The sequence below is a fragment of the Pongo pygmaeus genome, chromosome 5 (genome assembly GCF_028885625.2).
Source record: "Pongo pygmaeus isolate AG05252 chromosome 5, NHGRI_mPonPyg2-v2.0_pri, whole genome shotgun sequence".
NCBI classification, from domain to species: domain Eukaryota; kingdom Metazoa; phylum Chordata; class Mammalia; order Primates; family Hominidae; genus Pongo; species Pongo pygmaeus.
In genome coordinates, this window is record NC_072378.2 from 132,775,003 (window position 1) to 132,790,261 (window position 15,259).

Genomic DNA, 15,259 nt, shown 5'->3' on the forward strand with positions numbered 1-15,259 from the left:
ACCAAATGATTACCAAAACAAAGAATTAAAATTGGTGTATTGATATGGTATTTGAATTACGAGAAAATGGGCCAATAGGAAGATTTTCTTCTTTATTCCTATTTGATTTAAAAGAAAAAAATTTGCCAAGGGATGGGTAGGGTTAAATTAAAAACATTTTAAGATACATTTCTTTATATGGAGCATACTTACTGTTTTTGCTTTGAATGCATTCTGATGAAATATAGATTCCAAATTCCCCTTGGATCTCACCCTTCTGTCTAGTGCTTTGCCCTCTATTTGGGGCAATAATTCTATACATATCCTGCAAATGTCTGTCCTGATGATCAGGATGCCCAAGCTCTGAATCCAACTGCTGCCACCAAGAGAACGGCTCCTTTTTGGAGCCATTACACACAGATCATCACGCAAATCAGTAGTTTCTCTTTAGAAAACTAGCAATTTTCTGGTAGTCTGTCAATTAAGAAAAGAAAATGAAATTCAGTTACTTAGTAAGGAAAACTGGATAAACAGGAGGCTGGTCCAAAGGGAGATTTATATTTAGACATTCCCTTTCTTCCTTGCCTCCTTCCTTTCACACAGCTATTTCCCTTCTTTTAACACACCAAGTGCTTTTTATATGCCAAATAACAAAACATAAACTCCCTGAGGGCAGGATGCTTATTCTTTTGGTTCACTCTTAGAACATGTAGTAGCCTGGCAAAAAGCTGGCCCCAAATAAGTGCCAAATTAAGTATTTATTAAGCAACTACTATGGGAGGGAAGGAAGAAGGGAAGGAAGGAAGGAAACTGTGTTAAGTCCTGGGGCCCCAGAAGCTTAGTATATGTATTTTTTATTTCGGTTGGAAAAAAATGACTCGCTTACCATCTAGAGCCAATGCTTCTAAATTTTTCCATCAAAGAATCTTTAATGAAAGTGAAGAAAATTCTGAGGCTTCCACTTCACGTGGTTTGAACTGTACATCTCAGTGTTTGTTTCACAATTATGCTAGACTGTCAACTCACTTCTCTTCCTAGAATGTCCTCTGCAGTGCAGGTAGACCAGAAACCACACTTCCCACAAACTCCTTCTGTCTCTGGTTCTAAGTTGAGAGTTGACCCGTGACCGGCATTTCCATGAGAAAAGGAGAGACCATCTTTCCTCAGAGGCCACTGCAGACAGAAGTGTAGGCAGGCAGAGGACATGAGTTTCACAGCAGTTTCAAAATCTCTTGCAAGGCACTGGCTTTGGAGCTATTAACAGCTGACAGCTGGGGACAGCTCCCTGAGACACACTGTCAGTGCTGCACGCCGACAGCACAGCCTTCTGGATGTTCTCAAGAGTCACAGCAGTGCCTGGGCCAGCTCCTGAGATCCACCCACTTTGGGGCTGCAGACACCTTCCTCACCCACCCTTTTGATGTCTAATTCCCTACGTTAAAACACTTTACACTTATAATCCATCAAGTGGTTTCTGTTTTTCTAACTGAATTGTTAAAATATGCAAAATTCACATTAAAGAAAAGTTTCCTACCTATCTTGTGACCTCAGTGAATGAGCTGCTGCTTTATCCAATCCACTGACTTTGAGCTGCTGCTTTATCCAATCCACTACTTTGGAAAACGCAGCTGAAATGAGGAAAGATAATCGTGCATGTCTGGCAACCAGGTAATTTCTTTCCTATCTCTCATGTCACAGTATTTTGAGGACACAAATTCCTAAATGCTCAGAAAAAATGGTTTTATCTTAATTGATTTATAAATTATGTTAGGGTAGTTGTTAAACAGAGAATTGTGTCAAAGAAGCAGTACATTGTAACACTTTCAGGCTCCCATTGGTTTAAAATTTGGTAAGTGTATTTCTTTGCTGACAAGTCAAACTGTTCAAATGTTATGGAGGACTGAAAATTTTTTGTTTTAACTGAATCATGAAAATACACAACTTTTTATTTCCAGGAAAGACAGATGTTATTTACCACCAATGAATTTTTATCATATTTAAATGAACTTGAAAATGTCATTCAACTCAAATCCCTCAATCAACTTACTTCAGCCCATTCTGAAACTTCATATTGCAGCAAACCAGCCATGTGAAAGAAATAAATTCAATTTTGACTTTCAAAAAAAATAAATGCTGAATAAGTTACGCTTGTGGACCTTAGCTATTAAGGTGAACAATGACTTTATTTTCTTTATGTTAAGTTTTATATTTTATTATGACATTCATTTTTTCTACATGAAGACACAAATAAAAATTATACCAGCTACATAAACTATTTTGTACTTTCCTTGCTAAACCACAGATGTATTTCATGGAAAGAGGGGCCTTTAAAGGCACTTATTTATCATTGTAGGTGTGTCTAAACAATTGATATTCAAAAACACAACTTTTTGAGTACAAAATTTTACAATTTTTAACAAAAGCAGTGAAGACACTAAACAACCCAGTGGTGACCTCTTCAAAGTGCAGTGTCCTTGGTCACCGATGCAGATGCTACTGGGGCAGCCAGCGGGCTCAGAGGGTCCAACTCCAGACACTGCATCCACGGCTGTCCTAGACTGACTTGCACTTGTAAAAGAGATCGTCCCACGCCTACTAAAAAAACAAGCTACTCTAGTATCAATATGACATCACTCTTTTACCATCAATCATATTGCAAAACCATAGTATTTAACGACCAATACAACAGCCAAATACTTAATGCCACATTGTCGTTCAGTTTACCTGGCTGGTTAATATCAATCTGTGTTTGAGTATTTCTTTTGAGCACACAAAAACAAATGCATAGTCACTTGATGAGGAAATTCTTCACTTTGACTCAAATGGATTCACCATGCTGTCAGTTATGAAAACAACTCTAATTTTATTCTCCACAGGGCAACCTTCACTTTTCACAGCAATTCTAAAACTGACCTACAGAAAAAATTCAAGATTTTAAAAAAAATTTGGCTACCATACTATGTTTCTTATTTAATTTTTTCTAATCAATACTACTCTTACGTTCCAAATATTTCATGGGAAATTTTTCCCTCAAACTTAATATGTTTCTTAAACGAATTGAAACGACTAAAGTTCCTGTTTAAACCACTGATAACTTCCCCAGTTAAAATAATAATAATTTAAAATGATTACACTTCAAATAAAGGTACTAAAATCATGCTCCCCAAATTTTTAAGCGCTTTTGTTGTTATTGGGTACTCACTGTGAAGTGAATAGAAGTAAATGTACTTGACCTGTATGAGAATAAACATTTTATCAAGTACAGCAAAGAAACTGAACTGATTGTGAAAGCCATGGGGATGGGACTTTAAAACAGCAGTAAGATGCTGGTTTATCACCAGAAACCTCACGTGCCTCTGTGCACTTGAAGTAAAGACCACATTTGAGCAGGCCTGGTGGGCTGGCACGGGCCTCAAAACAGGTGCTGTTTGTGTGAATTCTCCTCCCTGCATTGTCCATTCTGCTCTAGGGCAGTCTGATTCTGGCAACAGGAGTCTCTAAGTTCCAATCACTCACTCACAAAAGAGTTTTCTGTAATCCCTTTTGTGGAAAAAAATGGAGTTTTTCTGACATGCAAAGCAACTTCTACCAGTGTGACAAAGTAGGTAAAATCGATGACACCCTAAAATAAAAACCTGGAGTGAACTGGTGCTCCAGAAAGATGCTGAATGGCCACAGTGCATGTGGTGATGTCTCCATGCTGAGGTTTCAGGCAGCACACAGCACTAAGTATCAGGTGACCTGTGGTCCCACCAGAGCACAGTCCTCATGAAATAGGCCTAACCAGATACCTTTTAACTCATCTTTATTTTGGTTGCAAAGATGTGGTTTACTTAACTACTTACTATTTGTTCCCATTTGAAGTCTCAGAGCTTGCGAAGTTAAACACTGCCTTCAGTACCGAACTGCTATACAAGAACATTATAAAATACAAAGTATAAACTAAGATAATCCTCTTTACAGAATTCAGATTAGTGCATTAAAACAACATTGATTTAAAAAGGGAAGTGAGATAACTGGCGAACCTCCAATTGCTTTTCTAATGAAGGATGACACAAAATGGCACGCAAGGTAAACACTAAATTTTAAGAGTCAGGTGCTCAAAAACAGTTAATTATGGGAAAGTTACTTTCCAAAAGTAATTTTGACCTAAAAATAGTAACCATTATTCTACAAGACATAAGGGAAGGTAAATAATGGCCCACAAAACCAGATGATATGGTTAAGATAACTAGTTTAGTGGAATAACAAACTGGAATCTTTAGAATCCAAACACAATAGGTATTGGTATTGGTTGTTCATACTCTTCTTCCAAATTAGGTTAAACATTTTTAGTAACTACACTTTCCCCAGTAAACATCAGACTTAAATAGACCATATGTAAAACAACCTATCCTTAGTAATTTTACTAGGCAATCTACAGCAAAAGCTTAATATATACACAGAAGGAGTATCAAATAAACTAGAAAAGTATTCACCGACTTCAGAGTAAAAAAGATCTTAAAAGAAAACCAACAAAAAAATGAAAGACACTTTGTGCTGTTATGAACCAGAAAAATACAACCCATGAATAGACCTTAATTATTTTACATTATTGAGAATATTTTCCCTGCTGAAGCAAATCAAAATTAAATTTGAGAATTTTAATTCAAGTAACACACGTCTAGGTGTGTCACAGTGACAGGAGATGCAGACAGAATACACACACCTTTAAATTTACAAATTCCCAAAACTAAGTCAAGCAGGGTAAATAAATTATAAATGAAAGGCATATGCAATGTGGGCAAAAACTTAACAACTATTAAATTGAAGACCATGGGAGTTATGTCAGCAGTGATATTTAGAAAATCTTTCAGTATTAGAAAATATCAGATTTAATCCAAAGGAACCACCCCAACCCCCCCCAATAAAAATAACAAAGTATGGGAACCATCCTTTATACAATAGCTTTAAAATAATAATTAAAAAAACATGATTACAGGAATCTTCCTACATAATTTAGACAATGTAGTGCAACACTGTGCTCCTTTATAACTTTAGCGGTTCAATCCCCATATGATGAGACCGATAATCACAACTCCAATGACAAGGATAAGAATGATGATGCACAGGGTTTTTCTGGATTTGCGCTGCAGATGCAAAAAACAAAACAAAACAAAAAAACATGTTTACAGATTTAGTGGAGTACCTCTACAGCAACTAAAAATAATTTGGTTCATTTCTAGAGTAAAATCAGTAGTAGTATATCGCCCTCAAATTTTTGACTGTTTTTTTTGTTCCTCATAAATCTCTTTAATACATATGGCACTATTTTTTCAAAAAAAATTCTTGAACTAATGCTACAATTAAGGGAGCAATTTTTCAACTTTCATTGGTAATTTTTCTAAGGGTGTGGCTGAGCTTAAGAAAGAAGACACCACGAAATAAGTTACTGACTTAAACAAGAGACTGAGGTTACCTATGAATAAAAACAAAGAACAGCTTACAAGCTTAAACATTCTTTACCTTTTATTAAAGTTTTTCTTAAAAATGAGTTCTCTGAAGATATCAGTAAGTACAAATTGGCAACTTTTCTTCACATATATTTCTTTTTTTTTTTTTTGAGATGGAGTCTTGCTCTGTCGCCCAGGCTGGAGTGCAGTGGCACAATCTCGGCTTACTGCAATCTCTACCTACCAGGTTCAAGAGATTCTCCTGCCTCAGCCTCCCGAGTAGCTGGGATTACAGGCGCGTGCCACCACACCCAGATAATTTTTTTTTGTATTTTTAGTAGAGATGGAGTTTCACCATGTTGGCCAGGATGGTCTCAATCTCCTGACCTCATGATCTGCCCACCTCAGCCTCCCACAGTGCTGGGATTACAGGCATGAGCCACCACGCCCGGCCCCTCACACATATTTCTTGTTTCCAAAATACAATGATTTTGGAATGAGTTTCCAAAATCATTCTCATTCTTTAATATTAATGGGAAACTACGTTCAAAATCTCAACAAACAAAACCACAGAGCAAACAAAATCATAATGCTGTCATTGAAAACCGAATGGTTAAGAATTTGGTTCGTTCTTCATTCCTGGTTCAGTTGTAGATTTCTGTATTTCTTTAATGGCGTTTGTATCTCACATCAACATGCAGGAATCCTTTTTCTTACAAAGTAGAAAAATTTGTAAATTTACTTTGTGTCAAGTAAAGTACCAAAATATTTATAAAAAGATACATTTGAGTCTGAAATTACCCTGAAAACCATAAATAGTTTGAATATTCCACATATTCATCTAATTTTTCCAGTGAATACTCCTTACGTATCAAACACAATTTCTTTAAAATTTCAATACCATGCATAAATATTTTTCCCAGACTCCAGTTGGTTATCACAAACACAAGTGTAATGTACCTGTGAGGCATCACGGGTATCCCACAATGGTGTATTTGTTGCCTGGGGTACTCCCCCTAGTGTGGGGTAATGAGACCCTGGCACAATGTGGTGATAAGCAAATTTATCACTTTCCTTATTCTTAGGGTTCACCCAAACATATCAAGGCTTCCAAATAGAACTATTGGAAAACTGCCTCTCTTCTCAGCACTTGTGCTGCGTGGCCATCTCGTCCCCCTTCGGGAGCTGGGGGAATTAAGCCTGGGGGCAGCTTCTAGTCCTGGGGTGTAGCTTGGGACACGTGCGTTTTCCTGTAGGCTTGGCCTTCCACAAGGAAGAGGAAGAGTAAAACTTGGCAGTATATCCACATTTCCCCCAAATCCAAAAGCAAAATAAAATACCATGTGAACCTAGTCACTGATGGATACAGTTAAGTTTCAGCAGTTATATGCTAACAGCTCCAGAAGACTTCTGGCATTTGCAGGTGTGTGTGTGTGTGTGTGTGTGTGTGTGTGTGTGTGTGTGTGTGTGTGTGTGTGTGTGTAGGGGTGTGTGTGTGTGTGTGTGTGTGTGTGTGTGTGTGTGTAGGTGTGTGTGTGTGTGTGTGCAGGTGTGTGTGTGTGTGTGTGTGTGTGTGTGCAGGTGTGTGTGTGTGTGTGTGTGTGTGTGTTTTCAATTATTCATGAGGGATACCTAAAGTCCATGACACAGTGATATAGTGATATTAATTCCACTGAGCTGTATATCTGAATGACATGGACAAAGATAATAAACAGGAGTGACTTTCAGTGAATACAATTGGTTATAACTCAGCAATCTCCATAGCTTCATTATTATTTACTTATCACTGAATATGCAGTAATTTGTCCAGTAAAAGATGGACTGTGAAATGAAAGGCAGCTTCTAAGGTTAGTGAGAAAAACAAAAAGCAATTGAAAATGTCTGAGAAGGTGACAATATCTTAGATATTTTATAAGAAGTTAACAGCGGCTGGGCATGGTGGCTCCCATCTGTCATCTCAGCACTTTGGGAGACTGAGATGGGTCGATCGCTTGAGCCCAGGAGTTCCAGACCAGCCTGGGCAACACAGCAAAACTCTATCTCTACAAAAAATACAAAAATTAGCCAGGCGTGGCCGTACACATTATTCGGGAGGCTGAGGCAAGAGAATGTCTTCAGCCCAGGAGGCAGAGGTTGCAGTGAGGCAAGATGACACCACTGCACTCCAGCCTGGGCATCAGAGCCAGACTCTGTGTCAAAAAAAAGGTTAATAAGGTCAAGAAAATGATAATTATGAATGACAGCAACAAAGGAATGGAGTTTAAAAAAGGAAATCAAATGCTACACGGCATTTAGGGGTTTCCAAAGAGCCTGGCCTTACCCAATTTGAACATCAAAGGTCTGCATATTGTATGATGTATTAATAGTTGATAGTTCTAATATTTGTATAGTACTTGACACATAATTTATATTTGACACATGCATGTGGACTCCCTATATTAACCCGACTCAAGAAATAAATTCATTCCTGGTGAAGGGTCTGCTGAATGTGGACAGAATATATAATGAACAGTGACACTCCAAGCTAATATGATTTCCACAAGACCTGAAGCAATCTCTCTAGGACAAGGAAATTTGCCTCTTTAGTCCAGAGTGTCACTGACAAAAAGAAATAAAAAGTAAAAGGGAGCAGCAAGAAATGGGAAGGAGGGGCCTATCACAAAAAAGGTTTCTGGGTAGAAATGTCACAATGACATCAGAGATCCCCGGCCATCAGAAAAGCCTAGAATTGTCTCTGCCGCCCAAACACTAAACTTTCTCTCTCTGTAGGCCAACAATTCTGGTTCAACCCCGAGAAGAACACAGGCTAAAAACAGTTATAAACTGACTGGTATTATTTAAACAGACTTCTCTTCCATGGGATTTTAAATTTTAACATCTTCAGCCATTTTAAACCTAATCTCTCCCTGCTTCCTCAACGCAAACACACACACACACGAAAAGGATAAGTTATAAGAAAATTGATCACAGTTAAATTACCTGATAATCTGCTGCCCTTGACAGCTGCTGATTTGCTTGCTGAACATGCACCTCTGCATTTTCCACATTGGCTTCTATGCTATCTGTAAAATAAAACACACACACACAAATGTGTTAAACATGTATTGATGCTCCAGTAACAAATCACTAAATTTCATTCAAGGTAAGATTAAATATGGTCATTATTCAAAGGTTAATAGTAGTATATCGTAAAGTTGAATTTTTTTAAGCTGGCTATAAGAATCATAGTATACATCTATACTATTTTTCAGGTGATCCAAACAATATAAGAGCATTTGTAGAACAGAACCTTGATCATCTTCATTACAGAGCAACTCCAGCTCTACCTGGCAACCCCTGAAAAGTACTGTCACCCTGACATTATCAAATCAGTGTCAGCACAAGAGATGTCTCAGTGTCAAACTCCATAGTTTGGTCTATCTATGTCAAGACCAATGCACAAGAGATCAACTCTCTTCTTTCTACTGCTGAAGATTTTGTTCATCATAATAAAAACTGGTACCTTGACTTTTCAAAGAATATTATGTCCTCAGAGGGAAACAAACAGAAAAACCCAAATGCTAAAACTTGATCCCTTAATCATTATGTTAGTCATTAATGTTTCTCAATTTCTTTTCCCTCTATGTCTTTGCAAATGGAATGTACTTTAAGTTACTGGAGCATAATACCTACGCTCTACTTAGTTTGTGTTCTGTAATGGCCGACTCAGTAGCAAGCATGTGACAATGTTTATTTAAGGTAAATACAGAGTGCTGAAGGCCATTTACTCTGTGGTCATCAACATACTTCTGTGCTAAAATCTAGCCCTCACCAAGGGCCCATGAAGCCTTCTCAATTGGTGGCAGTTTTTCTTCCCACCCTCCAGGGGCCTGGAGGTGGAACGGGTGTCATTTTGAAGCATGAGACCCTTGCCCTTGTCTCTTCCTCCCTACCAACTCTCAGCTTTAAGGCTCATGCTATCAAACTCAGCCAACTCTCTTTGTTGCAGACATCTATCAATCGCATGGCCTTTTCTTCTCACTCCTTGAATATTTTAGCCTCTGACTCACTGATGCTCTCTCCAATACTTCTCTTATACATACTGGTGACTTCAAGATCCAACTGCTGACCCTTCTAACACCCTGGCCTCACAGTTCACTGACCATACTTTCTCCAAAGACGAACACCTTTCCTCACCCACCCATTTCCATGGTCACATCCCAAACCCTGACATTCCAATAACTGCAGTTGTTCTGTAATCTCAATTTCAAGGGTCTCACTCTCTGATCACCACCTTCTATCTCTAGAGCTCACTCCTTCTAATTCCCTGGCTCCAACAATTTTCAACTTTCATTGATCCTACCACTTTTTCACTGTCCCTCACATATGGCATGTCCTCACTTCCCTCCTTACCCTAGCCTTAGAGTCCTTGGACAATCACTTAGCCTCAGCTTACTCTCATCCTTAGCCCCCTTGCCCCTCCACTTTAGTCATATGACAAAACCCCAACCAGTACCCATGCAGCTGATTATGGATGTAAAAAGGATTAACCGTGTTTCACTTTAAAGTCATGACTGCCAAGCAGGTCTACTTCATTTCTCTGACTTCTGAAAGACTACATCATACATCCTCTTCTCTCCTCAAGCTTCTCAGGCCTCCTCCGGCATTATCATTCTCAGCCCATGACCTTGATTTCCAGCTTTTTGAAGCAACAGGAACCATCAGAAGACATTTCCACACGTTTTCATGACCCTATCTACGTGCAATATCTGTGTCCTGACAACTTTCTTGTTGCCAGGAAGAACTATCATACCCCGAGCAAGAGCCAATTTTTCCATTTGTGCACTTTATCACATTTCCTATCATTTAACTCAAAACCCTCAGTCCAGCAAACTTCCTCTCTCTCTTACTTATCATTAATATTTCTTTCCCTGGTAGATCACCTCCATCAATCCCATAGCTGCCATCTTAAAAACAAGCAAATCAAAAACCTCTCATTTATTCCACATCCATTTTTGCAGCTATGACCGCATTCTCTGTTTCACTTTCCCTCTTTACTCCTTGAAAGAGTCATCTATACTTGGTATCCACCACTGTTCTCCTCCCATTCTCTCTTGAGCCCACTTTTATCATGCTTTCACCTACACTATTTCACCAACACAGCTCTTATTGAGGTCACCTATGCCCTACACATTGTTAAATCCAGTGGTCAAATCTTAATCCTCATTTTACTTGACCTAACAGCAGCATTTGAAACAGGTGACCATCCATTGTTCTTGAAGCACTTTTTTTCACTTCCCTTCTAGGATGATACATTCATTTGGATTTCCTCCATATCACTGGCTATTCTTTAGTCTTTTTTATTTGTTCTTCTTCAACTGTCTGGGCTCTAAATCAGAGGTTAAGAAGCTTTTTCTGCAAAGAGCCAGAAAATGAATAAGCTTTGTGGGTTGTATGATCTCTGTTACAAGTATTCAACTATGCCTTCACTGTGCAAAAGCAACCCTAAACAATACATAAATGAATACATGTAGTTTGAAGACACTGTTCTAAACATTTAGAGGATCCAGGGCTAAGTCCTCAGACCCCTTCTATTCTCTATCCAGACTTAATCCCTGGATTATCTCATCCAATCTTGTGGGGTTAAATACTATGTATACACAGATCACTCCTAAATTTAGATCTCCCGCCCAGACTTCTCCCCTGAACTCCATGTTCACTTTAGTAATGTCTACAAAACCTTCACTTGGTGTAAAGGGGCACCTCAAACTTAACATATTCAAAAATGATTGATTTATACCCATCTAAGCCTGCTCCACTTACAGATTTCCCCATCTCTGAAAACAGTAACTTCACCATCCTAGTGGGCCAAGCTAAAACCTTAGCATCACCCTTAAATTAACTCTTTCTTTCACACTCATACCCAGCCAGTCAGTAAATCTTCTCGGCTCTCCACTTAAAAAATGTCTGAAATCCATGAACTTCTCACCATCCCTCTAGTTCCATCCTAATACAAGCCAACAAGATTGAGCATCTGGATGACTGCAATAGCCTTTTAGGTGACCTCCTTGCTTTTGGTCTTTTTCCAGCAGCCAAGTGAGTCTTTGAAACCAAAGCAGGGTTATAGCACTCCTCTACTCAAATCCTCCTTGGCTTCTCATTCATCTGTAAAAACTGAAATCTTCCTACATGATGTCATCCCCTGCCCTTGGACATGATCTCCGTCTCCTTCTTGCTCATTAAAAATGTCAGGTATGCTTCTGCCTCAAGGCCTTTGTACTCGCTGTTCTCTCTGCCTGGAACGCTTTCTCTTACTTGCTCCCTTAAATCTACCAAGGCTTCACTAAAATGTCACCTATCAGTAAGGGCATACCTAACTACCCTGTGTCAAGAAGCAACAATTTCCACCCCTAGCAGTCCCATCTCTCTACCCTGGCCTTATTTTCTCCATAGCACTTATCACCATTTACTTGCTTTTCTCGCCTTTTTAAAAAATTGTCCTTCCTCCCATTATAAGATCAATTGTGATAGGGTATTTTATCTGTTATTTAATTTCAGCTGAATCTCCAATGACTAGATTTGTGTGTGGACATGGTAGCCACTCAACATATTTTGGATGATGAATAAATTGGTTTTTGAAATTTTACCCTGTGATCTACTGGGGATACAGGGGAGGGTAAGAATGGATAAAAAATAGTTACATTGAAGTAAAGGTGCAAATATTTCAGTTGGACCAAATTCAGAAAATATACTAAAAGCATCTTTAGACATACCAATACATAGCTCCAGACTTCAAGATGGTCAGGATCCTGATGAATGCTAACAACTACACCCTAATTGAAATGCTATTACATTCAATACTTAAGGGATTCTTAGCAACTTTAAAAAAGAAAATCACTTCTAAAAAGAATTCCTAACTTCTATGTAACACTACTAAATTCATCTACCAAAAAGCTATTAAAATGAATGATCAGACAAATGGCTACCTATTCCCTAATACCTAAAAGACAAGATGTCATGCACAGTTACATATACCACAAGTTTCCCCAAAAGTGCTTAGCATGATGACAATTAAATTGGAGTAAGACTAAAACCAGAGGCCCTGGAAATAAGCTGGAATAATGTTTCATGGTGCCTTCCATGGTCTTGGCAGCAATAGGCCCTGATTAAATTTGGGCTTCTGAAATAAATGAAGCTGGTTATTTCTACCAGCACGAGTCAAAAATGAGATCTGTTTTAGATAATGCCAAGGGTGATGCTTACTGTGTTTTATAGACCATGCTTTTGGTTCCAGGGAAACCAAAAAAGGGACAGAAAGTGGTTACTCTTCTGTGAGAAAGTTACAGCAGGTAAAGTGCATGTAGCTTGCTCTTACCTCTAAAATCTAAGTTAGCAGGTCTTACCTATTACATCTCCTTGTTCATGAATCATCATTCCCAAATCTTTAAATATTTCATTAATATCCATAATATCAGCCTAAGAGAAAAGGCATATATTATTATAATCAGAAATTCAGTCCCCATTCCACAAAACAGGAAAAATTTTAAAAACCCAAACCACTACTCACACATGGGTGAGCATGCATCTATAATACATAAATATAATACATAAACTTTGGAAATATCAGGAAAATATTTGACAATAATTGAGAAGAATTTGAACAATAGTCACCAGTTCTCTAAAATAAGTTTGTGGCATTAAAAATACCAACTGAGTGAGGCAGGATGGAAATGAAGGATCTATAATAGAGAAGAGCCATGGATTGCTGAGTTCATTTTATACAATCTGATAGTTTTGGTATCACAAGCAGTATCTACTTACAAGGGTACAAAATATTCTTAGCACGTATTTCTAATAAAAGTTTACACATCAATTTGACAGCTTAAAATAATAAAACATTAGGTGTAAATTTAACGTCTCACATTAATAATTTGAACATGCAATGGATTAGTGAAATGTCACTACTGAATAAAGAAGTTATAAACTTAGTGATTAAAGGAAATATAAAATTACTTTTCTTCAATCACACAATTAACTACTTCATAAAGTTTTTATAAGGACTAAATGAGATAATTAACATAAAGAATTCATCCCCCAGTGCCTGGCACATGGAAGGTCTTCAATAAATTACAGCCATTGTTAGCTATTATTAGCCTTCTTTCTAGGAACTAAGTAGGTTCCATAAGAACTATGACTTAATAAATCCTTTAGATCTCTTTGATGTCATAAACATAGTAAAGAGAAATAAAATTCTTTGAAGGCCTTATAAAAGGTCTTACTCATGCAGGTATGATGTGTATCATGTGCCCCGGGAAGACATCCAGACTCTCGGACAGACATTTATCTCTACACTGGTATTTTCTCAATACTAAGGTGGTCCATAGATGGCTTAATAGAATAGTCATAATTTTTAAAAAGCTGCAGTAGGAGGGATTGTGTTCCCTCATCCTAGCACAAACAGTAAGGACAATATTATTTTTTTAAAAAAGGAAGTATTCTAACTCATACATTACAAATGCTACCAAACTGATACATTAATTTTCTTTCTCTGGGCCAGACATGGTGGCTCACACCTATAATCCTAGTACTTTAGGAGGCCAAGACAGGCAGATCACTTGAGACCAAAAGTTTGAGAACAGCCTGGCCAATGTGGTGAAACCCTGTCTCTGCTAAAAGTACAAAAAATTAGCCAGGTGGGGTGGCACGTGCCTGTAATCCCAGCTACTCGGCAAGCTGAGGCACAAGAATCGCTTGAATGTGGGAGGCGGAGGTTGCAGTGAGCCGAGATTGCACCACTGCACTCCAGCCTGGGCGACAGAGAGGGAGACTGTCTCAAAAAGAAAACAAAATTTTTCTGTCTCGTGCCTTCTCCCAGCATTACCTAACCATCTTGAGAACAAACTCACTAAGAACAGAGCAGCAGCCCAAGTCTACAATGTAAGCCTTACTTCAAGTTGCCTGATAGAAGATTCTCTCTCATGAATAAGGCGGAGGTCATCCTCTGTAATTTCTTCATCCTGCACCTGCACTTGAGGTTGAGTTTGGCTGACAGAAAAAAATGAATGCGGAAAAAAACAAAGACTGGTATTCAAAACAATGGGACCTATTCAAGATATATTCATTAAATAGGATATTTTATTCTCCAAAGTCACAGAACTACTCAAAAGAATTCTAAGAATATAACAGATATATTAATAAAATTTTATTCATTTTTCATTTCACTTATATCATTTTATCTAACGTGAGTTTAGAGTTATTACTTAATTATTGGAAGCTATATTTGTCAACTGGGTATTTCTTCTTAGCTGATTTAAACCTCATATAAGGGAATGTCTATATTAATAATTAAGTCCATAAATTTGGACTTAATTTGGAAAATTTTATATATTTTATATTTGGAAAATTTTATATATTTTATAATAAATACTTTATAATTACTTAAAAATTTTTTCAAATTTACTCTGTTTTCAACATACAAACAACTTAGGATATTTATGATATAATATATTGAAAGCTTTAATTCTGTTCCAGGGACCTTAATGTATAAACTTTGAAAAATTACCTTTTGATTTCTAAAATGTTTTGTACTTCTTACCTTTCCCAGGATACAAGATTCCTTTCTTTTGAGCTGTCCTCAGGAAAACTGCCCTGAATAATTTAGTAACAGGATGGAATGAGAAGGGGCAAAAAAAAAAGCAAAAATGAGAAAAAATAAACAACACTCATATTTTCCCTTATAATAATCTAAACTGATTTATGTACGTGTCTGTGTGTGTGTGTGTGTGTGTAGAGAGAGAGAAAGAAGTTCTTGTTCTAATTTTTCAGGTCAACTGCTTCAAGTAATAATATAATTATAAGTAATTTTATAT

The 15,259-nt window shown here is 37.6% G+C and overlaps 1 protein-coding gene across 2 annotated transcripts in view; it reads right to left on the reverse strand.

The window, feature by feature from the left end:
* Positions 1-2,143: 2,143 nt before the first annotated feature.
* The window catches only part of STX7 (syntaxin 7), a 52,429-nt gene continuing 39,313 nt past the window's right edge, over positions 2,144-15,259 (reverse strand). Inside the window, exons 6-10 of one of the 2 annotated variants that reach the window (XM_054491473.2) lie at positions 14,986-15,038; positions 14,339-14,435; positions 12,794-12,866; positions 8,391-8,473; positions 2,144-5,108 (exon numbers count right to left, since the gene is read on the reverse strand). In XM_054491473.2, the coding sequence (XP_054347448.1) occupies positions 5,016-5,108; positions 8,391-8,473; positions 12,794-12,866; positions 14,339-14,435; positions 14,986-15,038 (399 nt within the window). In that variant the 3' untranslated portion in view covers positions 2,144-5,015. Of the gene's footprint in view, positions 5,109-5,466; positions 6,124-8,390; positions 8,474-12,793; positions 12,867-14,338; positions 14,436-14,985; positions 15,039-15,259 lie in introns of those variants that run through there. The other variant, XM_063666607.1, reaches the window with a different exon arrangement.